This window comes from Rhamphochromis sp. 'chilingali' (genome assembly GCF_963969265.1).
Source record: "Rhamphochromis sp. 'chilingali' genome assembly, chromosome: 21".
Lineage (NCBI taxonomy): Eukaryota > Metazoa > Chordata > Actinopteri > Cichliformes > Cichlidae > Rhamphochromis > Rhamphochromis sp. 'chilingali'.
Genome location: NC_137949.1, coordinates 22,993,922 through 23,020,296, shown reverse-complemented (window position 1 = coordinate 23,020,296; position 26,375 = coordinate 22,993,922). Strand labels below are relative to the sequence as shown.

At 40.7% G+C, this 26,375-nt stretch overlaps 1 protein-coding gene and 1 long non-coding RNA gene across 4 annotated transcripts in view; one reads left to right on the top strand and one right to left on the bottom strand.

Annotated features, from left to right (window-relative positions):
• Nucleotides 1-4,944, bottom strand: part of LOC308389230 (single-stranded DNA-binding protein 3) — a 39,357-nt gene extending 34,413 nt beyond the window's left edge. Inside the window, exon 1 of one of the 3 annotated variants that reach the window (XM_080870462.1) lies at nucleotides 4,721-4,944. In XM_080870462.1, coding sequence (XP_080726588.1) covers nucleotides 4,721-4,776 — 56 coding nt within the window. In that variant the 5' untranslated portion in view covers nucleotides 4,777-4,944. The remainder of the gene's footprint in view (nucleotides 1-4,720) is intronic. The other 2 variants (XM_080870461.1, XM_080870460.1) reach the window with 2 other exon arrangements.
• On the top strand, nucleotides 872-23,260 carry LOC308389231. Its single transcript, XR_013970240.1, has 3 exons — nucleotides 872-4,340; nucleotides 12,094-12,163; nucleotides 23,126-23,260. It is a non-coding gene; the product is annotated as an uncharacterized lncRNA (long non-coding RNA).
• Nucleotides 23,261-26,375: the final 3,115 nt, after the last annotated feature.

Below are 26,375 nucleotides of genomic sequence, written 5' to 3'. Positions count from 1 at the left end.
CACCCCAGTCCCGTTCCAGGGCATGCGACTGCCCTCGTGGACATCCCTCGGAAAACTGTAGGTTTTTACAACCCTGTTTACATTTAGTTTTTCCATTCTAAATATCAAAATCATCCAACTTGATTTCAAAAAAATGTTTAGAAGCTCAATAAAAGTATGAAGTTGGTTCAACTGCCATTGTGCTAGTATTCAGAATTATCCAGTGTTAGCTATGGGGATGTTAAACTGCACTTGTTTCCTTATTCTTGTCTCTTTTAGGAGTATGTTTTGCAAATCATCCCAGGCTATAAACACAATCATGTAGAGCATTGTTCTTTAAACTAATAACCTGTACTGAAGGAAAAAAAATTAAATAAATGCGCTTAAAATAAACATCCAGATAGTAAAGCAATGAACAAATTCTCTGTGAGGTTCAAGGCTTAATAACAGAAATGGAAAAAAAAACTGCCATGGGTTACGTTAAGAGATATGATCTGTGACTGACCTGTACTTACTACAAATGGTATGCAAATGTTTAAAATATGCATTGTTAGTATGCAAATGTAGTCTGTGAAAGATATGAATAGGCAAATAGACAGTAACAGCAGTGATGTTAGTCCCTACATGTTCAAACCTTGTCCTTCACGAGAGAAAACAGGCAGAAGACATTTACGGGGCTAGTGAGCGGATTTTAATGCATGTTTCTTAAAAGTTAAGCAGAACACATTATGTGTATGATTTAACACAAGATATCAAACTGAAGGTGGCAAATTCATCATCATCCATGACCAGCTCTGAGTGTCATTCATATATTTCATACATATATACACACATGTATATAACCATCAATACACCCGTTCACCAACATTGTTGGACTCAAAACCTGCAAACTTCCAAGACTGCTCACACAATGTATGTATAAGCCTATAGAGACTGTAAGCCACCTTAGAGTCCTGCATGCCGCTATGCGTCGTTGGCATTCAAGTGGGTCGACATGAGGTGCACAACCTTCTGTCCTCTTGACCTGAGCTTAATAATATAATATGCACTGTATACTAGCGCTGCAACAAGTTGGAAATTCTGGGCCAGAACTAATGATTGAAATAATTTAGACAGTAGTGGAAACCGATTTGTTTTTGTAATTTTCCACTGTACCCTTTGTGTCAGGTAAGCAAAGATCTGCGTATTAATCATAAACTTGTCAACCGATTTTGAATGAGCTCAAATTGTGTTTGTAACTAATAAACCTGGATCCCAGATACAGAAAACTATAAATGGAGTCTAACCAATGGCAGTAACATTAGCCGACAATAAACTGGTACATTCCTATTGGTTGCTACTTTGAATAGATTTAAGTGATCTGTCTAGGCGGGAATTTCAATAAAAGAAACATTTTGCAACTACCCAACTTGTCTTAAAAGTTAAGAGTGCGAGACCAAGAGAGAACAGAAACTGAAAGTTTCTTTGTAAACACACATCCCAGCTGCAGACACGGTTTTCAGTCAACAATAATGACACATGTGTTACATAAGGCTAAACTATCAATGGGTCAGTCCAGGTTGAACATGTATCATTAGTAGTCCTGCACTTCATGCGGAAAGAGATAACAGTTTCAAAGTGCTGCTTTCTCTGCGTATGTACAGTGGGCTGACCTGCTTGGAAGGTAATAAATAACCGAGGGTGTTTCCCTGTTGCAGATAGTCACAGAGATAAGAGCACATAAATGAACAGGCAGACATATCGATGAACAAACAAACAAAGCACAACTGGCCTTGACTTCTTCGCAGAAGAATTCATATTTTTTATTATATTCCATGATAAATAAATCTCTCATAGTGCACTGATATTTCAAAAGGAAGAAACCATCCCGAGTGCAACCACTTAATTCAAAACAGACAGCGTGGCAGATTAGTTGTTGTACAAATAACCAATGCTCTTATGAGGCTAAAGGCTGCACTTCTGCTGAAACAAACACACGCGAACACTTGACCACTTTAGCCAGGGGAATCTGACCACTTTCTGAGGCTCCTAGCAATTTGTAGGTCACAGAGCTCTCTGTGACCGCTGGTGTAGAGTGTAAGTCACTGCCACTTGCAGGTCAGTCTAGCATTGAGCCACACACAAGCACCTACAACGCACACACACATGATATGCATCATAGAGCTTTCTACCTCTGCACCTCAACACCCGCAGATTCCTTGGATTTAAAACCAGTTTTAAATATTTTTGAAATGCCTGGCAAAAGCTCACAGGAAGCTTTAGGATACAGCAAGTGCTTCAAATATTGATACTGTCTGCATGTCCCTGCACACTGCAGGCTTACAGGCTTCCTCAATACATGTGCATCCTTACACAGGAGTTTTGACTGGAAGGAAACGGGTAAGGACTTGGTGTTACATCTGGGGATGGGAGGTTCACGATGCAGATGCCCCCCCAAGAGGCCTTCAATGAATTTTTTATGTGTGGTGTGTATGTGTGTGGGGTTTTTTGTATGTGGGCTGCAAGAAGGGGCAGCTTGTGTGTGCACCTGGCCTACTGCATTATTAAAGCTCAGAAGCTTGGACATAGAAAAAGAAAGAGAAGTTTAAGGTGAGGAGCCACTAGCGGTTGGTGGAGTGAAGGGAGAGACGAAAAAATGGCTTTGACTGGAACAAAAACGGGAACATGCCCAGTATTACAGTGGAGGGAACAGCAGGTGGTACAGGAGATTAGAGAAGCAGTCAAGTAGCAGTGTGTGATATTATATTCATCAGGGGAGGTTAAAAAACTGAAGCAACCCTTTTTCTGCCAATTGTTAAGGTTGTGTGGCCTCCACATAGCTTGACTCGTACGCTACTTGGTTGGTATTCTCTCTCCTGCTTTAAGAAAATTTTTCTTCCTTCTTCCACTTCATGTGAGGTGCCCTTTGACCTCCCTGCCCACTACGCTCTTATACATTTAAAGATGGGACATCTGCGCGTGCATAAACTCACTTCCACAGAGAGAGAAATCTCCCTGATGTACACGGTCGGCACACCTGACATCCTGCCTGAGGCTCCCGACAAAACCCCCTCTTTAAACATGGATGAGCCTGCCCACCATATCTCCCTCTCTTCTGTCTCCTTCTTTCTCTTCTGTCTCTCTCAACTCTGACGCAAAGCTGAGAGCAGCTGCTTCAGTCTGTCTCAATAATTCAACACTGAAGTGAGGGATGAAGAGACTGAGGAGCAGCAGTGGATGGGGAAGTGAGAGTTGGGAGGCAGATGGAGAAAAGAGGTGTAAAAGCCACGCACAGAGGAAAAGAATAAAGCAGATGGCTTCACAAATGACAGAATAGAAGGTGTGGGGTAACGTGGCGCCTGCTGATCTTCATGCAAACATGCACACGAGTCTCACAATTTGGTCCCACTTCAGCTCAGACCGGTCCGGCAAGTCAGAGCTGATGTGTCCAACTCATCCGCTCTGAGGACGAATCGATAAGCATTGACCTGTGTGAAAGCTCTTCCCTCTTCCTTTTTCTTCAGCAGGATATTTAACCGTAGAGAATCCGACCCCACTGTGGACCATTTGCAAAGCACAACACTCCCAAACTGTTAAATCTAACCAAAGTTTAACGAATCTTAATAAATGTCCCAATGCGCTTTGCTAGCTGTGACTTTTAGGAAAGGAAGTTCACTGCAGAGAAGCGTGTCTTCTATTTCGGAACCAGTGCACATGGGGTTTTTACAAATCTTTTTGAGACTAACGTGAAAGCTCCGAAACTCACAGGAGTGTTGCTAAACGTGCGGCACGTATCTTCAGAGCGAACAACAAGGCACCGAGACAGAGGCACACAGACAAAGGGATTGGAGGGCTACAGCTAACGCCATCTAAGTTTCCCAACAAAACAAAAACCAACCACTATAAAAGGCCCATGTGGAACTCCTACGGTTTAAAAAAAAAAAAGCGGCGGCATTTTTGTGAGCACTTTGTCCCCGCCGGCGCTTCGCACAACTCGGGATGACTGCAGAAAATCTCCACGGGCCACAAAAGTTAAAGAGGAGGCGCAGCTCCCCTTTACGCGGAGACCGCAAGCGGCTGTTCGCTGGCCGAACACGGGCATCGCTACAATGTAACCAGTCTGGGTTTCTGGAACAATTCTCGAGCACGTTCCGCTGCTAGTTTTTAACAAAGCCCCAAACAGCTGTATTCTATTTATACCTGCTGCTTCAGCGAGGCGACACAAAGCATGCTAGCTACAATGCACGGCGTCGCTCCAAATGCATTGTTCCTCACACTGTGGGGCGAGGGGCAAAGAGATGGACGTGGGATCCCCATCAATGCTCCCGAGTGCACGTTCAGACATTATCGCTGGAAGCACGCGCAGAAAACACTCCCTGCAGGTAAAAGTGGAGCAACTTTAGTTGCTCAAACTGCCGCTTCTCTCTCTTTTTCCTTTTTTTGTACTTGAGAGAAAACAAGAAAGACAAGAGTGAAATTGGCAGTGCAGCTAGCCACTTGGGCTAACTTAGCAGCCATGCCTGTAGTTGGGAGGATGCATAAGAAGAAAGGTAGAGGCACGAGTACAAACAAAGTGGCAAACACGAAGAATAAAGTAGCACAGCTTTCACTTGAAGTAGCCGGTAAATTTTAGAAAAGAGCTCCAGTAACATGCGTGACTCCGCTGGAGTGACTGAACTGCTCCACATCAGTTAGCAAGTTGAGCCACCTTAGCACACTTCTTTGCTGGATTTCAGTTGTGACAGTGCAATATTGTACTTACTTTTCTCTTGCTTGGCTATCGGAGGGGACAACAGCTCCTTTTCCTTTGCCGTACATCTTGGAGGCTGTTCTGATACTTTATTTTATCCCACTCGACACCTGTCAAAGAAAGCTACCAGGAAAACCTACTATCTCCATAGCTACCTAGTTAGTGTTGTCTCCCTATCTCTCCCTTGCGCTCTCTTTGCTCCGGTTTCCTTTTTTTCTACATCCCCAACATTGCCCACAAATCAGGCAGGGTTTCAGCCGGGGGGAACTTGAAACAGTCCGCTGGTGGAGCGTTTTTTTTTTTTCAATCGCTGTTCCTGGATTCAGCTCACGCCCCCCCTGTTGCGAGACGGTGGGGGCTTCTTAAAGGCACAGTGACTCAGTTTTTGTCGACTTCGCTGAAGTTCAAGTTCTTTTTGATGGCCTTCAAATTCAGGCCTTACATTACATGTGAGTTCATATACAGCACAAGATTATTCAGATTGAATGCTTTTGGTGTTTTGAAACATTTTCTAAGCAATTATATGTCAATATGTATCCTGCTAAAGATTCAGGGCTTCATTTTGCCACAGCAGATGGGGGCTTGATAGTCCCAAATACCCACCCTTGTTGACCTGTGTACCTCTAAATTACCCCTGTGGCCAGTCATAGCACCAGTCATGCAGTGACACCGTATAGGGCAACCAGACACCCCAGTCCTGTGCGCACAGAAAAAGATGTCTGTTATTACCTTTGACTGCTGAGCCTTCGGACAGTCGGCGTACACCACTCATAGATGCTATCATGCTGACATATAAGTGCAAATCAGAAGCCTTTAGTGTTTTTATTTTATTGTATTTTATTTTCCATGCAATACTTCTCTATTGCCTCCCAAACTAGTGTTCTCTGACCTCAACGGCCCTTAAAGGAGGAGGAGTAGGAACACAAGTAATTGAAGAAAACTCTTATTCTGCTATAATTTAATCTTTTTAATTTTGTTTTGTTGTGCAATCAGTACGGTCAGCTGCTTAAAGCACATAATTCACTCATTGTGTGTCTAAAGTGTCCCGAGGTATAAAATATTATCAATTTTATGCGTTCTGGAAGATAAAGAAGTAGTTTTAGCGTCACTAGCAGACAAATACACCCACTGTATATACAGATGATAAAATTATCCTAATCTGTTTAGTCTTTTTCCAGTTTTATCTCTCTTTATTCACAAACCTTATCATAAGGCCAAAAAAAGTTTCTTATATATTCAAAGAATATTTGGGACAACACGTGTTGTCTCAATTTCAAAGGACTCTTACTATTTCACTAATGCAACATTTTTTACACACTGTAAAATGTGATCATCTCTGTGATCTTGTATCAACATGCTTATAGTTTATACAGTAAAAATAAAATAATTAAAAAGTGACCATCTTATGAAGACACAGGGATGAGAGCATTAAGGAATTATCACTGTTCACTAGCTCCGAGTTATATTTGTTTTATGCTTGTAGACACACAAGCTTCGTTTCAATTTAATATAATATTAATACTAATAAAAAATAATTGATTATCCAGGTACGGGGCTGGCGCTTGATATATAATGCGTTAGTTTGTGTCATGTCCCTTTAAGAGTGTGTAGAGGGCTGTTTCAGAGTTTGTGTGTGCACATGGGTCTGTGTGTGTATATGTGTGTAAGGCAGGGACAGGCAGTGTGTTCTGTTTTCGTGCTACTAGCTGTGGGAAGGACACAGCTGACTGTCTGCGGGCGTGCACGCCTGCGCGCACGGCGCAGTGTGTATGCGCGGAGGCAGGCGCACGAATTTCTGTGTGCGTGAGAGTTAGAGAGAGAGAGAGAGAGAAGGGTGGGAGAGAGAGAGAAATATTTCTGTATGTGTGGTAAGCCTTTTTTTTCTACATGAGCATGTACCTCATGATGAGCAGACATTATATGAAAGAACAGAGGAACAACAGATAAAAAACACTAGCAAGGAGCATCATTTTTATGGATGACCAAAACATTTTTCCTCGGTGAACTAGTGAATGTAACATAGTAACAAAGAAACACTGAGTGATGCAACAGACATAAGAGTGTTGGGATTTTTCCAAGGGACATACAGTATACCCTGACAATAAGAATACATTTATTTGCAGCCTATTTAAACTCACTCAAATATGACTGGGCACTTAGCTGTGGACTGCTATTTGTCTTAAGCTTAATGGTTTCATATTTGCATGCAGTGTAATGTTTGCAATAAAGCAGCTAAAGACTGCTTTCATGTGCAAACACGGGAAGGTCTTCAAAAAGTTTCCTTCTCCTAGAGTTGGGCAGATCATTCCAAATATCGACACTACTGATACCAACGCTGGTATTGGTATCAGATACTAGTATGATAGCATCGATACTACGTTCAGCGTGTAGCCCACTGAATTGTGTTAAATAATTGTCGCATCCAAATATGATTTATGACCTATTGCACCGTTAAACAACAGAACAACATTTACATTCCAGGTCTCCAAAAAAGAAACAGTTTCAAAATACAAGAAAAACTAAAAGGTGTTTTTTGTTGTTTTAACTAATTATTGTAGAACACGTAAATCACGGTGGTCATTAAAATGTGTCCCGAATTAAGTAAATTGATGACGATTCATTTCGTGAATCACAGCACATTGCTTTGCCCTACATAAGCTACCTTAACAGGTTAAAAATATCGGTACCGGTATCAGTATTGGTATTGGCAGTACTCGGATCAATACCGAAGTTTGTATTGCTCAGCACTACTACTTTGAAATGAGATGTTGTTTTCAGATTCTTCTACTCTGGTAATGACTTTATAAAAGAAGGGTGTCAAAGTGTGGACAGAGAGCCGAAAGAGGAAGAAGAATATGCATTTTCAAATTTAGCCAGCTGAACTCTGAGAGAGAAGGGGAAAGTGAGAAAGTGATGGTGTAGGTATCTTTTAAGCTCTAGACCACAAACTCTATCACTGTCTCATCATAGCACCAATATTGATCCAAGAACCCAATGATCCCCGGGAACACTGGCTCTTCCTCTTTTGCAGAGAATAAACACAAGCAGCGTCACTGCGTATTGTGTGTCTGTCTCTCCGTTTCAAATGCAGATAAGGCTGTTGGGCTTTTGTCGTCGTGCTTTCCCTCTATATATGATAATTTTATTCAATATTGGATGAAATGAAATCAGGGTGATTTGGAACCAAGCTGATGTTACATCTTGCATCAACAATGGTGTGCAATGTTTTACAGAAAATGGTAAATATAAATTGTCCGATCACATCGCAGCTGAAATGTCATAAAAACAGTTACTGTTACGGATCAGCTGTATTTAACAACTTTTTTTCTGGTTTGACAAGTTTTCTTCTGTTTGGCAGAGATTATGGGTTCATTTATGTGTTTTTTGCATTTAGTCCACGCACCATACAACATATGTCAATCTTTATTTGGTGCATTATTGGGTTTGCTGTCATCTGAACTACCATTATCCTCCCTTTCTTTCCACTCCATCCTTTCTCCATCACTTTCTTGCTTCTCCCAACATGCTCTCTTTCTCTCTTTCTCTTCCTCTCTGTCTTTCCTTCTCTTCCACATCATCCTGCTCTCCTCTGACCCACTTTAATGCCTTCTTGCCACTATCTCCCTCTGTTCTTCCCCATGCACCCACATCCTTCATCTCTATCTCTGTCTCTCTCGCATTCTCCTCCCCCCTTCCTGTTCTTCCTCCATTTCACTTCTTCCTGTTCATGCTTCTCCACCCTCCTTCCATTCCATCTCCTATTTCTGTTCCTTCTTCTGCTTCTTCTTCTTCCTTCCGCGTCTTCCTCGCCCCTCACCTTCTTCTGCCACTTCCTCTACTCCCCCCCTTCCGATGCATCTGCATCTCTACATTCTTGTGCAGTCTCACTGAGCATTTTCACTTTCTTTTCCCTCTCTGTCTTTGTGTTTTTTGCCTTTTTGTTCTTCATCGCTCCCACTCTTTCCTCGTCTTTGTCTTCCTCCCCTTTTTCCTCCCCCTCTGCCCTTCTCCCTCATCTTTCCACCTTGTCCCCCCCCCCTTCCCCACCACCACCAGCCCTCACCTCCCTCCTTTCTCCTTCCACCATGAGTCATGTTGTGCTCTCTCTTTCTGCTCCCCTCACTACGCCACAGAGCCATTCAGGACAGACATTCATCAGCGGCCTGAGATGATAGATGCTGCTCACCACAGCTCCAGCAGCCAGTTAGCCTGGGGTGATGCCTTATGCATACAGATATCACCTGGCTAGCTGTAGTCTACTGCTTCGCCCAGGATCGAATACACACAAATGCTCTCAAGTTTACGCACGCACATACTGCGTTGCCTGGTGTCTAGGACTGGCTCTGTGTGAAATGGAAAAGTTTGGAGCACGGAAGACTTCGCCGATAACTATATTCGCCCTTAACATAAGTGTAGACAAGTGTGCACGCAGTAGTGTTGGAATGGATTTTATCTGTGTGTATACGCGTGTGTGTTCTGGAGAGCGCTAGGTATGTAAACTCCAGGGGAGTTAGGTTAATTGGGTCTGAAAAAGAGGTGGGTGTGTCTTTCTCCTCTATGACAGGCTTATTTACATAGCAAAGCTGTAATTACCCTAACGAAGCCCCTATCCTATCAGGGAGATTGCACACACACACATACACACACGTGCAAGCCCCAAACAGGTTTGAGCTCAATCATGCCAAACCTGTATTTTTCATCACTCCAGATCCCTCTCAGAAGCATTCCATTCACATGTTCATTTCTAATTGAATGGCATCCTTTGCGGTGCCAATCAGTCGGTTTGTTGGAATTTCTCTATCAGAGCTCATTGGCTTCTAAGAGAGATATGGGACTCCTTCCAACACTTAGCAATCACTTCCTTCCTCCCCCCTCCCCACCGTTTTCTTTTGTCAGAACAGGCTTTTTCTTTGTGAGTTAATGCAGGAAAAAAAAAGATTTTCTTGTGCGATATCAATTTAAGTCACGAATCCAACCCATTGTTGCAAATAACGAGAAGACGTAAGAACACCGTCGACATTTCAAGGACTCTATTAACTATTAAACTAGATGAAGGTAAGTTAAACCCTATGTTACCCATGTAGTGGTGCTTATTTAAGCAGTTTGTTAAACCTTTCAACAGATTTCTGTCATCAGTGTGTTATTTATGAATGAAATAGATGTACGTAGCACAAGACTGAGGTTTCAGATGATTTACAGAACAGAAAGTGTGTTTTTATCTCCTTTTTTTTTTTACTTTAGTAAATAACTAGATAAGACTTGCAGGCCTCTGAAATTGGTCAAAGGATTCCAAAAAAAAAAAACACTTTCTACTCGATTTCCGCAACATGTCAACATAAATGACCCGTGACAAGCTAAAAAAGAGCGCCAGTAATCAAATAAGACCAAAAAAGAGAGAGAAAGTTGTGTTATTGAATTATGCTATCGCAGCTTTTCATCTACAATTGACTTCTCCCTTCACAGACATACAAAGATGTTGTCCTTTTTTAAAATGTGTCTCTCATTTAGATACTGTCACATAAATATAGGAAAAGGCAGTAAATAAATGAATGAATAAATAATGGAGAACGTGACAGACAGCCCTCCTCCTGCAGCTCCCCCCTCTCCTCTCGGAGACCCTTCACAGACAAACATGCACATGCTTCCTCTGCGCTAAAAACAAGTCACTGCTGAGGTTTTGCTTTTAATACGGTAATTTTTTGTACTGCTCACCTGCTGCAGGTTTGAAAACAAAGAAAGAAAGAGAACTTGAAATCCCAGAGGAGACAGGCAAGGCTAGTTGCTTCTTAGACCACTTGAATTATTGAATTAGAATATACAGATAAACAAATAAACATGACACAGGTTTAAATGTGGTATGCTTAGTTAACAAAAAAATGGAAAAGTTTGTGGTCTTGTTTTCTTCGGTGACGTATGAATTGAATTTTTATGTGACAAGCTCCAAAATTAACTGCCACTGCCGCAACATGAGCGGGCATGAATAAATGCAAATTCATTCACTGTGAAATTTGAGCGTTTTAAGTTGCGTAATAATGTTTTACCCCACCCAGAGTCGTATCACTTCACAATAAATAAAAGAGTTCAAGCTGAGGCTGAAAGGCCTCTCCTCTATACGCTCAGGGTAGACATATATAAGCTCTGTTCATTAGCTGTTTGGGGAAAGTAAACACTAAAAGACTTTAAATTGTGTAAAAATTGCATGGAAAAAAAATCACTGGAATTTCAGTCCGAATAAGGGTTTCTAAGCCGTGCTCGCAAAGGACTAAGTGCAATTACATTTTGTAACATGCATCCAGCATGCTAGATGGGGCTGTGCGAGTATTTTATAGTGGAATTTTCCTTTAAAAATATCTGCACTAAAGCCAAAACCAGTACCTTTACCCAGCAGCCCCACTGCCTGCCTCAGTATCTGCTCTTCCCTCTCTCTGCACTTCCTATTCCAACAGGAATTTAATCTTTCAAACCATCGTTGTTTTTCCTCTCCCCTATTTTTACTGCTGCTGCTGCTGCTTGGAAGACCACAGACTGCCTCTGTATGCTGATGCCCCCCCACTCCCCACCCCCACCCGTCCTGCTCCGAGCCTGTCTCTCTCTCTCTCTCTCTCTCTCTCTCTCTCTCTCTCTCTCTCTCTGTATCTCTATTTGTCTTACTCTCTCATGCTCACATCTTTCCCCTGTCTCTCTTTCTCCTCTGCTCCTTGTCCTCATCTCTCATCCTTCTCCTCCTCACTTGTTCCCTACTTCTTGTCTCCTTCACCCCCCCCCCCCCCCCCCCCCCCCCGAAAAAAAGAAACACACACACACATACACATAAGTACACTTTTCCCTTTCTCTTTTCCGCCTGTCTGTCTCTCTGCTGTTTCGTAGCTCTCCTGCTATACGTGCCACAGATTCAGATGGCAGTCAAATGGTAGATGGAGACAAACACGGAGACACATGCATGCAATTACATGCTCACACAGTCATACACACACACACATGCAAATGGATATCCAGACTGGCAACTGCACGCATGGATAGAGACTCTCGCAGACATCTGTGTAAAGACACACAGACGCACACGCACCTTCGCACACCAACGTGCAGACTTTTACAAGAACATACTGTAGTGTCATATAAATTCAAGTATTTCAGTCACCTCCCTCAGTCAGTTTAGTAGGAAGACTATTATTCGTGGAGTACAAAGCTATCAGAAAACAGAATGCAGGAAATATTAATGAGAATGGAGACTTTTGTGAGAGATTAAAAATGAAGAAAGAGAGGAAGAACTTTGAATATGCAGCAGTGAAATGAAATCGCTATGAAAAGTAGGTTTTTTTAGATGTTGGGGTGCATATGGTGAAAGTATACGATACTATTTTTGCATTGACTGTTTTAATGTTTAGGTGAGAAGAAGATAGAGAAACTGGGAGGGCTGTGAGGAGTGGCAGAGAGGGAGAAACAGAGAAGAAGGAGGTCAGTCTAAGCTTATGAAACATTTTCTAACCCAACCCGGCCTATTTCTGACAGAGCAGGACTGTGGACTTACAGTTAGATACACAAGTTCCCATGCCTTCAGGGAGTGACGTGAAAATATGCACACAGAGAAAAAGTCACACTGGAACCGGTAACATGCAAGCTGATAACCTTACACTTTATTCAGATGCAGGGGGCTTTTGTCAAACTGTTCTCAGCGTTCTCAGAAAAACGGTGTTGGCTTTTATCTCTGAGACTGCACAACGCCTGCTATGCAACAGCAAAGGTTTAAGGGCAACATTTTGGGAAGTATGTTGCACAAGAAGACCAGTGCCATTTTATAGTCCCTTATTTCTTTGGTCTAGAGGTAGAGCTAATGTCTGGAAGTATTTAGCTTAGCTTAGTATGGGAAAGCAGAAGGAAATACCAAGTCTAGGCTCTGCCCAAAGTTCAACAATCGACCCATTACCCTCAAATTATTTTGCACTGTTTGTGAATCATTTATGCAACCAGGCTTGAATGTGAGAATTTGAGTTTTTTTTCACTGAATGCACCTTAAACTACACAAGACTCAGATAAGCAGCAAAAGTTAGGTCAACGTGCCTGTAAACATTTACTTTTACCACATTATTATGTACATGTTGCAAGCACTGGTTGGAGCCCCTTTGTCCTTAAAAACCGATTTAATTTTTCTTGGTATATATTCAAAAAGGTAACTTTCATCTCAGATTTTGATCCATATTGACATGATGGCATCACACATCCCAAAGGTGCTCTTTTGGGTTGAGATCTGGTGATTGTAAGTACAGTGAACTCATTGTCATGTTCAAGAAACCAGTTTGAGGCGATTTTGAGTTTTGTGCATTTTTCTGCTGTAAGGAATCATCAGAAGACGGGCACAATGTGGTCATAAAGAGATGGACATGGTAGAGTAGGGTGCAGTGTTTAAATAATATTCCTTTGTAATAAGGGGCTAAGTGTGCCAAGAAAATATCCCCCACACCAGTACACCACCACTGGTAGCCTGAACCTTCAACAGAAGGCAGGTTGGATCCATGATTTCATGTTGTGTATGCTAAATTTTGACCCTGCCATCAGCACGTTGAATCACAACAGGCAACATTTTTCCATTTAGCTTCCAATGTTGGTGAGTCTGTGCAAACGCCACCCTGTTTTCAGTTCTTAGCTTACAGTAGTAGTACCGAGTGTAGTCGTCCGCTGGTGTAGCCCATCTGCTTCAGGGTTTGATGGGCATTCAGAGATTCTCTTTTGAATATTTGGCCATAATAAGTGGGTTTCCAAGTAACTTTCGCCTTCCTATCAGCTCAAAGCACTTTGGCCACTTGCTTCATACTTATGGCATCAAAAAGATATTTTCAACTGGAGAACTGACGCTCACTGGATTTTTTTTTTTTTTTGGGGGGGGGGTCTGTAAACCATTGAGATGGCTGTGTGGGAAAAAATTCAGCAGATCAGCAGTTTCTGAAATCCTCAGACCAGCCCATCTGGCACCAATAACCATACCACATTCAAAGTCACTTAAATCACCTTTCTTCCCCATTCTGATGCTTGGCTTGACAAACAATTAAAACTACATTGAAATAAGCAAATCCACTCAAAACAGTTTTGAGTGGGTTTACAGATTTCTATAACTGGTCAAGTACGACAAGTATCACAAATGCCAGCACAACCTTTGGTCCAACAATAAAACCATTTTCTGAAGTTCAAGCACAGCTTGCAGCATGATCAGTGTTTTGTAATTACCACAATGGAGTCCACTGTTACTGCTCCTCTAAAAGAAAAAAAATGCTAGGTTCAGTTATGCTTACAGCTATTAAAATCAGTTCTTATAACCTTTTGGAAAGGAAAGTATTTGGTCATTTTTGAGTGTTTCATAATATCCAGTGTAGTAAAACTGAAAGGATAGAGCTGGTTAAAGATTCTGTGGTATCTATAAAGAAATTCAAAGATACGTCGAACCTATTTGTTGACAGCGGATAGTCAAAGCTGGCTTACTAAACTGACACAGCGGCCCAAAAGGTCAGGGGACCTAAAAAGAAAAAAAAAAACCGTCTAGGTTTTATCCATCTGCTCTGTACTTAAGCACAGAAATCCCCCAACACTGATTGAAGGAAAGCCACCACGTAACAGGAAGATCAGAGCAGTTTAAACAACAACAAATATTTACATATGTCAAATGCATATTGTTTTGTATGTTTCTTTCCCGATTTATTTTAAGTGGTGTGAAAAACTGTTCCTTCCTGTGCTGTCAGCAGTTATTCTAGAGTCAAATGTTCCAAAAATACAGCGCCTATTGTCCTCAGAGAGTTTGGTGTGTTTTTTCTGATAATCAGATATTGTGGTGACGAACCAGCTGGTATTGTGGATGATGTCAGCGGAACATTTTAATTACCTTTACATAACTTGTGAAGATTTCAGCTGTAAATGTATCTTTTCTCTGATAGTACATGAGCATATTGTAAATTTGGTAAAGCACTTGGAGCTATATGTTAAGTTCCCTTAACATAGAACATTTAACTTTTTCACCTACGGTTGAGGACATCGCTTCATTCCGTATTCCACAAAAGCACAAGTCATGCATTTGGTATGGATTTGGCTATTTTCATTTTGCTTTTGCCGTTGTGTGAAGAATTCACAACATGAAGTGCTCACAGTCTTCTATTTACATTTGACCTGAAAGCTTGCGACAGAAACATATGTTGCCCTGGATGTCAAATTGGATCCAGATTGTGTGTCCTCTCAAAAACGTTTGAACAGTTACAAGACCTTTTTTCTTCTTCTTTTTTTTTTTTTTATCAGAGACAAACATGAGTGTGCGGTGGTATAATTGGCTGCACAGACAGTCTACAGATGTTATTTTCCTTCAGCTAGTAGAGTAACTAAAGACTGTTTCTCTGTCACCTTCTAAGATTGAGGGTGGGTGTTCTCCATTCATTTCAAAATTGACCATTGTGATGTCGCTAGACTTTAAAAGCTGTTAACATATTAACAACTGTAACTGTAAAAGTATGATGTTGTTTTCATGATGACGATGATGATGCTCAGCACTTTTTATGAATTGCTTGTGTTTTCACAGCCAAGCTGGAACCTCCACAGCTAAAAATGAAGACAAAGACGAAAAGTCAAAAGCAGGTCATCAAATCGACACTAAAAGAACTCCACAGATCCCGATGTTAAAACTTTACATTCACAACTCGTGTTACCTGCATTCTGGGCAGATTGCTAAAAATCAAACAAACATACCCTTTTCTTTTTGCGCACTCATGCTAGTTTGCTTGAGGAAGTAAATGCATTTGAGGAATGGGAATATGGACATGACTTTTATTTTTGAAGTGAAGTGAAGTGCAAACTGCATTCAGGACAGAAACAGCTACATAACAATGTTATACTACTTGCTGAGTTACGTTTGCATTACTAGCTTTTGACCAGCTATGTGTTAACAATACTTTGGCTAGCTTTGCGTTAGCTTAGTGTTAGCATGCTAACACAAATATTAGAGTAGATTAGATTAGACAAAACTATAGCAAAATATAGCGAAAAACCCAGAGTGTTGTTGAAGCTGAGTGTATGCCGATCCCAACCCACACAACATCAGCAGTAACAAAGTCAGTGGTAAGCCTCATTGTACTCTCGATTTATACCTTTACCTTGTTTTTAGTAGAATCACTGTGACAATCGCTTTGATGTCTCTCTGAGCTGGTTTTCAACTTTGGTTTGTGTCGTTGTATTTGTGTAAACACTAAAATAATTTTGTGATTTGTGGATTTCTGCTTGCATGTGGAACTGTAGCCCAGTTTTTATGGCGTTAACTTGTAATTATGTGACAGTGCAATTCAGTTCATTTTGTGAAGTAACACAACTGTAACTCAGCAAGTAGTATAACAAATTACTTTCTCCAGCGAGAAATTAACATACTGCATTACTTGTAGGAACAGCAACAAGTAATATATAATGCATTACTTTTATGAACAATGACCCCAAATCAAAATACGGATATAGATACTGATAATTTAGAGTAAGATAAACACTGATACAGTGAATAGTTCATTATAATTCACAGGAGAAAATTGTGTCGGATAAATGGCTGATCAAAACAAGTTATGGCATATGAACGGTCTCGATTTTCTGATATAGTCGTTTTTTAACACTTTTGAATGTAGTAAGATTGGTGTTCACATGTTTTATACTGTAACAGTTTGGACATCTCTCACTGACTGAACAACCTGTCGGTGCTGTAGTCCTTGCAGTTTGACCACGCAGAAGGCCCTGGATCACAACAGGTCTCTGGATCAATCGACTGTCTTTACAATTTGTTGTTTCATTGATGTCCAGCTTTTCTTTTTTTGCCATAAGATAGGATATCCCGTTTACTAACTTTATTAAGCATCCTTGTGACACTTCAAGTACAGTACAGTGTCCTCATCTGCTGGCTTACAGTCAGAGTATCCATTGATCCTGAGATGCTCTCTGATTCAGGCCTTTTTTAAAAAAATGCTATCCCACAAGTCAATAGGTGCTGTCATTGTTGTATCTTGTGTATACAGTCTATGGTCAATGACTGCAAAGATTTGTTCATTTTATAAACAAATTGAGTCATAAGCTAGGCGGGTCTACTGCTGCTATTTTGTCTTCTTTCATCTTCTTTCTGCAATACAAACAGAGGAGAATTTTAAATTAAAAGTCATGTTTATTCCACCGGATTGGTGCTCTAAAGACTGATGACCATGAACCACAGCTGCTGTTACACTAGAGATGAAGCAAAGCCAAGTCATAAAATTACGTATAGATTTTTGTTGACTGACACAGGACATATTTGCAGAATTTATTTAAAGTGGACACAGAGTTAAAACATGAACAAATCTGAACATCTAAATATTTTACCAGCTTTCCACCAACAACGTTCTTTCACTCTATTTGTTCTAAGTGGTGAACACAGATATATTACCGCTAGGCTTGAGCAGTGATGGTTTCTGGGTGGTTCCTGCACATCCTAACCAATTTTCTCTCCTCGGACGGTGACAGTTTGGGTCTTCTTTCAGACCCTGGCAAAGTGATGATGCATTTGAATAACTTGTACTTATGTACAGTTGTTTGAACTGATGATACTGGAATCTACTGTATTTTAGAACGTGTAAATCTACAATTCTCCTGCTTAGACCTTCAGTTACTTGGGCTTTCCTATTGTTATGCATATTATTCTATCCAATGAGTGCTGTCAAACTGATTGTTTTTATGAAAACAGAAACTATCAGTTGTAGTTAATGGTGATCACTAACGAGAAGTTAACAGGTCTTGATCTTGCTAAAAGACATCGTAGAACCTTCAGCAGCACATATTAAAAGATTTAAGGGAAATGTCTAATCACAGCTATTATGTGTTTAATATATAGTCAGTGTTTGCAGTTACATTTACATTTATGATTTTTTTTTGGGGGGGGGGGGGGTTGTATGGGTGTGGTTCACATCTTAGTGGTGGAAGATTGAGGTTTTCGGCAAAAGAGCTCTAATAAGCAAAATATACACTTTGTGTTCAGCACTGGAGACAAAATGAGAGCAATTACCTTGTGAACACAGTTGAGCATTTACCAGCTAGAGTACGTTTTATTCCTGAATTGGACTACACTGCCATAAAATGAGTTAGCACTGAACAATGAACATTAGTTGCATCACAACAAAGAATATTCTCTCATCATATGTCTGATGTGCTCACCTTTAACTCAGAACTCAGTGTCAGTAAATAGGATAGCGACTACAAGAAATATGTGTTGCCCAATCTTTATGTCTACTGAAGTCCTGAACACTACAACAGCAGTTATAAAGTAGTGTGTCTGAAACTTCATCTGACTGTTTTGGGGCTTTAAACAAACAAACAAAAAAGAAAACACCACAAACCGTGAGGGTGGATGAATGTATGGGTGGGTTCTTAATTGTGCATTTTGAGCTTTTTTGAATAAGAGATCTTTAAAAAATCAATACTAAAATATATACAATAATACTCAGAAAAAGGTGTAAAAATATTAAAAGCAAACAAGTGAAAGGGTGTTTTTTCTTTTTATTGCCCAAACCTGTGCTTGCAGTCAAAATCGAAGTAAGCTTGATCATGACTTTAAAAAATAATTTTTCTTACATTTTTGGGGGGATCGACATTCTTACTCCAAGAGGCGTGCAATACATTAAAAAATAAATCTTGTCATTCAAGGTGTATTCATGTTCCCATTGGTTGCATCTACAGCACCAAAGCTGCTAAGGGTCAACAGTCAGCATTAGCGCTCTCACAAATGAACACAAATAAGCATTGGGGGAAGCTGTAGTTGTTCCACACATGCAGAGCGGGTTTATGAGATTCATAGCTCTTGTTCTGTGCTATTGTCCTCGATGAAGAGGTTTGTCTGGAGGTTTGGATGCATATGTTGTTGACTGTCTTGCCCCTTGGCCAAAACTACAGGCCCTCCTCTCCCCCCTGCAACGGGCCCCTCAACCTCTCGCCTTTTCTCTTTTTCAAATATTCTCAGCCATTCGCTCTATCCTCCCTGTCCATCTTCAGCTTTCTTTCCCTCTCTACACCCTTTCCTTCTTTTTTGCTGCTTGCTCACACAGACACACACACACATGCGCGCAGACACACACGCACACACATAAACACACACCCATTCCATCCTTTTGCCTTTGCTCGCTGCCCATATCTTTCTCCTTTCTCTCTGCACGACTCGCCCCCCCCCCCCCCCATTCTCTCCCCTCCCCCTTAGCCTTCCACCCCCCCCACCATCCCCCATCCTTCTGAAACAGAGTGTGTGTTCTGCCACTCTCACACACACCCACAGACGCACACACACAAAAACTGGTGCTTTACCTCCCCTAGGAGTTGTTCTTAACTCGCTGACTGAGGCACGCTCTGTGTGCATTTTTGTGTGTCTGCGTGTGTGCACGGGTGTTAATGCGGACCGTGCATGGGGGGTGGGGGTTAGCATGTTTTTGTACGTCTGTGCTGCTGACTCCACACATGATCCCCATTAAAGGCTGGCGGGAATAGACACAAATACACACATATACACTCCACACACGCACTTTCATCTGCACTGCACACACAATTCCATTCAAACACACATACACACATGCTCGCGTGCACATACAGGTACATGTGCATCCGAACGCACACACGCACTGTGGGGTTCTATGGGGCCCGATCCCATTTCACCCCTGAGGCTTTTCCACCAACAAGGGGCCAATGTTGGAATCGGTTCCTGAATTTTTTGTGAGCATTTTCATTGCAATAAAAGCAGGTTCTCAAACATGAAAACTGTCCTTGTTCCGGGGGTGATGTCATCACTATGTAAAACCTAAAATCATTCCTAGGCAACCACAAGTGTCCTAGGAAACCAGATGTGTTGTGCGCATAAAGGAGAGTTTTGAGGCTTGGGTTTAGTAAATATGATAGAATGAATAGTAAAAGTGCCATTCACCAGCTTGCTAACGAGGCTGATGCTTCAGTGGCAACATAACAAAGTTTACAAAAAAGCCACAAAATGACGAAGAACAAACCCAGACTCTCCAGAACAATAGAAATACAATAGAATACATCACAAGGGGCCACATAGAAATCAACAGGTGACCGCAGATATAACAGTGGAGTGAGTATTTATTCACTAGTTTCTGTGGTGAGACAGACAAGCAGATAAAATGACAGTGGAACTGAACCACTGCATTTGAAACAATCTTTCTATTGACTACCTGAGCTCATTCTTACGTACTGTTGCCAAAAATTTCAACACAACTGTGCACTGTGTTTTCTTGGTTGATGTGTTACAATAGCTCCTAAAGAAATTTGGAGTCGGGTTAGGGTCAGGTTATTTGCACTTTATCAAGTTCAGAGTGGGAAAATTCCTTTTGCTGCTGCAGTTATGATTAGATTAGCCTGTGTTTTAAAACGATTGCAACACTAAGCTTGCTCCTGGGAGATTTATCTATCTCAAATAACAACAATGATTGGAGACCCACCAAGAGTCAACAGATGAAACTAACGTTGCATCCCGAAGAGAACACGTATGCTACATAACATGTTCAACTTGACATAATTGATATTGAAAGCATTTTCCTCTGGTACAAGTTGGCTCTACAAGATTTATTACTCACATATAATAAAACACACACAAGTTGACACACTAGGCATTGGTATTTATGTGAACACAATATGGTTCTACTTACAAATGAAATTGCTTCAACAAGAATCCCACCATGAACTGGAATAAATCCTCTTTATATATCAAAGAAAGTATTCTGATTTGACTCCACGCCACCTTTTACTGCCACTACGCTGTCTTCATCTTGTTGTTAAAAGATAAGAAAACCTTCTAATCTAATTATTATCAGAAAACGTGGCAAATGATAATTAATAATGGTGATATTATGTCAGTGACTGGTGACTGAATGTGCAGCAGTTGACACAGACAAACTTTGGTTATTTGTAAAATCAGGTCTAGGAAATGTCCAAAGTCACTCTTTTTCACATGTATCTCGCAACAGGAGATAATCAGGTTCAGACTTGTACTCACAACAGGAAATGTATTACGGGTGGTTTAAAGAGAGCTGAAGGAGGCAGTCCACATGATGCCCACTCACTACTTTTGAATGCAGCAAGGTATTTATTCCATGTGCTATTTGCACATGGGCTGCAATGCAATATCACATGGACTAAAGACTACCTAATGTCCAATCTAACTGCACTGGACATTTGCATTCTTACATGGGTCTCTGAGAAATGCCCGAAAGACAAATTCAGAGCTTCAGACATTTGTTGGATAAAGACAGTTTTTGTAGATTTCCCTCTCTACACCAACACAGTGATGATTTTAGCTTTAAATCAAAAGGATTTACAAAACATTTTTATTAGCTGTTTAGGAATTGCAGCAATTTTTATACACAGCTCCCTTTTTCAGAGGCTGAAAATTTATTGGACAATTGACTGGCAAGCAATTTAATGGCTAAGTGAGGCCTGCTCTCTTGTTGCTTCATGACAAAAAAAGTAGACAATACCTGAAGTTGATTTAAAGTGTTGCATTTGTATTTTAGAGTTTTTTTCTGTAGTTTTAAATATGAAGCCCAAACAGATGTCAGAGCAAGTGAGGAAAGGCCATCATTGGGCTGAAAAAGAAAAAGAGTAAATAAACCTCTCGGAGAGAGAAAAAACTTAAAAGGCCAAATCAACAATGTTGGACATTCTTAAAATGAAAGACACAAGGCTTGAAAGACCACATAAGATGACTGAAGTGTGTAATGACAGAATTATGTCTATGGGAAAAACAACTTCATAACATCAAGCCAAGTCAAGAATACTCTTGACGAGATAGGCGTATCTTGTCAAAGTCAACAATCAGGAGACGCCTTCATGAATGAAAATACAAAACTAAATGCAAAGACACCTACAAACATGCACCTGAAGGTGAACTGGAGAGCAGCTGAAAAAGGGGGATGGTAACCTAGGAGTAAACAGGATCAGGGTAGTGGTTAAGAAAATTTTATTTCTTTCCAATCTCTAAAATTCCTGTACTCTAAAACCAACAATAAAAGACTATGAAAACAAACCAGGGCATTAACAGTAAAATCTGCAGAAGTCAAACTAGCAGTCCAACAGTACATGGCATCCATGGCTACAAGAGTTTTAAAACAAATGCTTTAAAAAATTATTGCAGCCATATTGTAGGTGTAGACTCTTTCGTGTATCTTTTGTCAGCTGTAACTCACTGTAAGTCTCCTGTTGCTGGATGTGGTTTCTCCTTCATGTCTGATGTTGGTTCCAAGAAACAACTCCATGATCTGCCCTCCATGGCCTCCCAGGTTTCCTTAATGTCTGTTTGTGAACTCCATTTTGTTGCTTTCCCCTTGCTTTTCTATGCCTATCCTGCTATGCTGAACCCTCGTGCTGGCCTCTTGTCTCTATTTTTTAAAGTAGTTTCAGGGCAGTGTTGCCTCATTGCCTTAATTGGAATTGTGAGTAGGAAGTATCACTTACAACAAGCTAAAATTACTTCCACCATTTGACATGAGCACATCAAGGGAGGAAACACAGCGTTTGGTGATGTCCATCACTTCTACTACTTTTCTTAAACCCCTTGAATTAAAGCAGGAATTTTGCACTTCAGTCACATCTTGAATATTTGATATAAAATCCACTGTTAGGGTATACAGAGGCAAAACTAAAAAACTGAGTCTTTGTCCAATAAATTACGGAACTAACTGTAAGAGACTGGTTTAAGTTTTCATAACTGAGAAGTGCTACCGGTGCCAGAAGAATCACTGTCTTAATAACAGCATGCACTTGTGTCGGCTTTAACCCCCCTTAAACCCCCTATAGGCAATAGCAGTTGCCTCTGAATGTACTTAAAATCTGTAATTATGTATCCACTGTTGAACTATTCAATATTGGGTTTGTTTTCTAGGATATATGGAATTATTTAAGGAAATCTTACAGTTTATATTATTATTGACTTCGTGTCAAATTACCATACACTGCACCACAATGCACTGTAGACCTTTCTGTTTGGACTCAGAAATCTTTTGGACAAAATATCCAGCTGTGGTATTCTCATGTGGTCGTCAAAAAGTCATTCTTACAGAAAGGAAACAGGAAGAAAAGGCTGAGGTATGCCAAATTACACAAGAAGTGGACCGAAAATCAGTGGCAACAGGTCTTAGTGAGGAATCCAAATGTGAAATTTCTGGTTCAAATGATTGTCAATACATACCAAGAAGGTCAGGATAGAGGTACAACAGTGAGTGTCTACAGCCCTCTGCAAAAATACAGTGGAGGCTCTGTCATGTTTGATGCTGCATTTCAGCCAGTGGTGTTGGAATTCGTAACTGATAGAATTACGAATGCTGAAAAGTATATTTTGACTCTGCAATACCATCTGGAAAGCATCTGATTGGCAATGGCTTTATTTTTCAGGACAACGGTGATTCCAAAACACACTGCCCATGCCGTGAAAACACACCTGGATAGAAATACACACAATGGAACACCATCAGTCATGGATTGGCCTCCCTAGACACCTTCGGTAACATTACTGAAGCTTAATAAGAGGAAGCCACGATCCAAAGAAGAGATTTAGATGTTGGCTTTGGTATCACAGTAACTGCGACCATTGGTGGCGCAGTTTAAAACTCCTGCTCAGGACTGAAATTCTTCTCCACACATATACCGCATTTACAGCAGCTGATACAGCATGCTACACACTTACTGTTTCCAATTTTATTGCTTTGATATCAGCCTCATTATTTACTCTTTCTTGTAATACCTTATCAGTGCTGCAATAAGATAGTGAGCACTTGACATTTCGTACTGCTACTGCTTTGCATTAAAAACATTCATTTAGTGAAATATAGAAACAGGAAATCCAATGTACTTTTACAGTGATTGTAAACACCATCTTTTCATTCTTTACAGCTTATGTTGTAATTCTGTTTGCTATAGGATACTGAACTTTGTGCTGCCAGTACACACTGGTATCAGACAACTACAAATCCATTCATCCATCCATTTTTTACTTTTCTGGTCTGTGTGTAACTAGGCGGATAAATAAAAGCTTAAATCAAACACAAAACTATCCAGACTTACAGCTGTCAGTACTATACAGTATTATACACTCGCTGGAGACTTTATTGGATATACCTTGCTAGTATATCCTGGTACTGTTGGAACTCTGTGGCAGTGATTCAGCAAGGACAAGGTGTTGGAAACATTCCTCAGAGGTTTTGGTCCATGGATTTGTCAACTGCACATCTAGCTGCAAATCTCCCGTTCTACCACATCCCAAATGTACTCTACTAGATTGATATCTGGTGACTGTGGAGGCCATTTGAGTATAATGATCCCACTGTCATGTTCAAGAAACCAGTTGGACATTATTTGAGCTTTGTGGCATGGTGCATTATCCTGGAAACAGCCATCAGAAGATGGGTGCACCGCGGTTATAAAGGGTCAGTAACAATACTTAGGTAGGGTGTGGCATTAAAGCAATGTTTAGTTGGTACTAAGTGTGCCAGGATGATGAAACTCACACCATTACCCCACCAGCAGCAGCTCGAACCATCGATAGAAAACAAGATGGATCCATGCTTGCATGTTCTTTATGATAAAGCAGAAATCGATTCTTCAGACCAGGAAATGTGTTTCCAATTTTGTTGACCCTGCGCAAACTGCAAACTAGCCTGAATTTCCTGTTCATACGTGGCATTTGGCGTGGTCTTGAGGCTGTTCTCCACTGCCCTACGTCATAAACAAGACATTTTCTCCCAGAGAACTGCTGCTCTGGGTATTTCATCTTGATCAGACCATTCTCTGTAAACTGTAAATAAGAGCAGATGAACGGGTGTACCCAACAAAGTGTTCGGTGAGTGTATATTTTGTAATTTTATTGTGAGAAAAAAAACCTTGAACTCAGTTGTAACACTCTCATAAAAGTACACGGCTTAAACTTTATCCTACACGGTACAGACAATGGGTGCAGCTTCAGGGCTATTTAGGCTGCTACAAAGGGAGAATAAAGTTCACAGAGTTGGCAGGTAACTGTAGCACAACACCTACTGCGTGTTATCTTTTTGGCTGCGAGAACCACTGTTTAAGAGTCATTACTGTGTCATTACTTCATAAACATTAGTTTTATACCATCTCTGCTTGACTGCATATATGTGGACATCAAAAGGGGAGGAGGGGGGACATTTGTGATTTTACAAGCCCGATCCACAAACCAGATTCCTACTAACTTCCTTTTTACACTTTCGGTGTCATTAATTTTCGCCCACTTAATAAAATAAAACCTGGATGATTTTGTATTTTTCAATAGTTTCAAGCACTAATACAATCTAAGAGGATTATAAAGGTTATGAAGCTCATGTTAGGTCATTATAAGGAAAGCAGCCAGTGAATTCTTAAGAATGCCTAAGTGTTCTTTATGTTGTACTAAACATTTAGAAAAAGGGACCTCTAACAATCAAAATTAAATAACATAGGGTTACTACTGCAGTATGTAGGCTCACAAACATATTTCAACCTTATTATTTCCCTTTTTAAATGAGAAAGGGAGTCCATAAAACTTCTTATTTATAGAATGCACTCAGCTCCAGAGAAACATGCTGGTTCACAAACATTTCACTCTTAACTGGACTCAGGATCGGAATCAGTGTTGCAACAACTGGAGCACAGAAATATTGACCTGGTTAATTGGTGCTGACACACTGCAAGAAGCATGGGACTGACACACTGGATCCAGAGGAAACCATAACAGCAGCTCTCATATTAAAGCGTAGATAAGACAGGCTGCATGGCAGCAGACTAAACATAAACAATCTGCAGGTATACTTTCAGAACTGAGGAATCTTTCCACTGCGGCAGCACAGCAAACTTGGTAACAGCTCATGTTCAGCTGGACTGATTTTCAGCAAAAGATTCAACACAGATGGAGAGAATACAACCACAACGATGTGCACACTGCTATAGCTAATACCTGTTTCACCACTAGTATGTACGAGCACACAGATTCTCATGTACTGTACAGTGTTGCCCATATACGCAATAGTAGCAGCAAAAACAAAAGCTGCACCATAGATAATCAGTCTTAAGTCCTCATCTAAACTACACCCGTTCTGTCCAATGCCTGCTGGCCCTGGGGATTGTGCTGGACTTTTAATCCACTTAAAAGCAGAGGACCTCTGCTGCTGTTTCCAAGGGGCTTGACCCACGATGAATACGCACGCACACATGCACAAAAACAATCAGCAGCACAAGAATGCAGCCACTCCTCATAAACACATGCATGCATGTATAGTGTTAGGCACTGAGGTGATTTCACAAATGGAAACACGCAGTCTACACGTTAACCTATACTCAGATTCAAGGGTCCTGCTGAGATGTTTTAATCAAGAAATTCACAAAAACTACAGCCAAGTTGGGTCAAATCTCTGAATACTCTGCCTCTATAAGAGGGGCCAGAAGGAAAACTCTAATTTAAACCTACAGTCTATATAGAAGGCTCAACTTGAGTGGATTTATTGAAGAGGGGTCAACAGTCATTCCAGCACCGTTCAACTCCACTTTGTTAGAGACTTCTCAACCTTTAATATTACAAGAATTTTTAATGGAATTTGCTTTCTTTTGTTCTTCTACACTAACACAAATGTAAAATAAACAATATGTACAC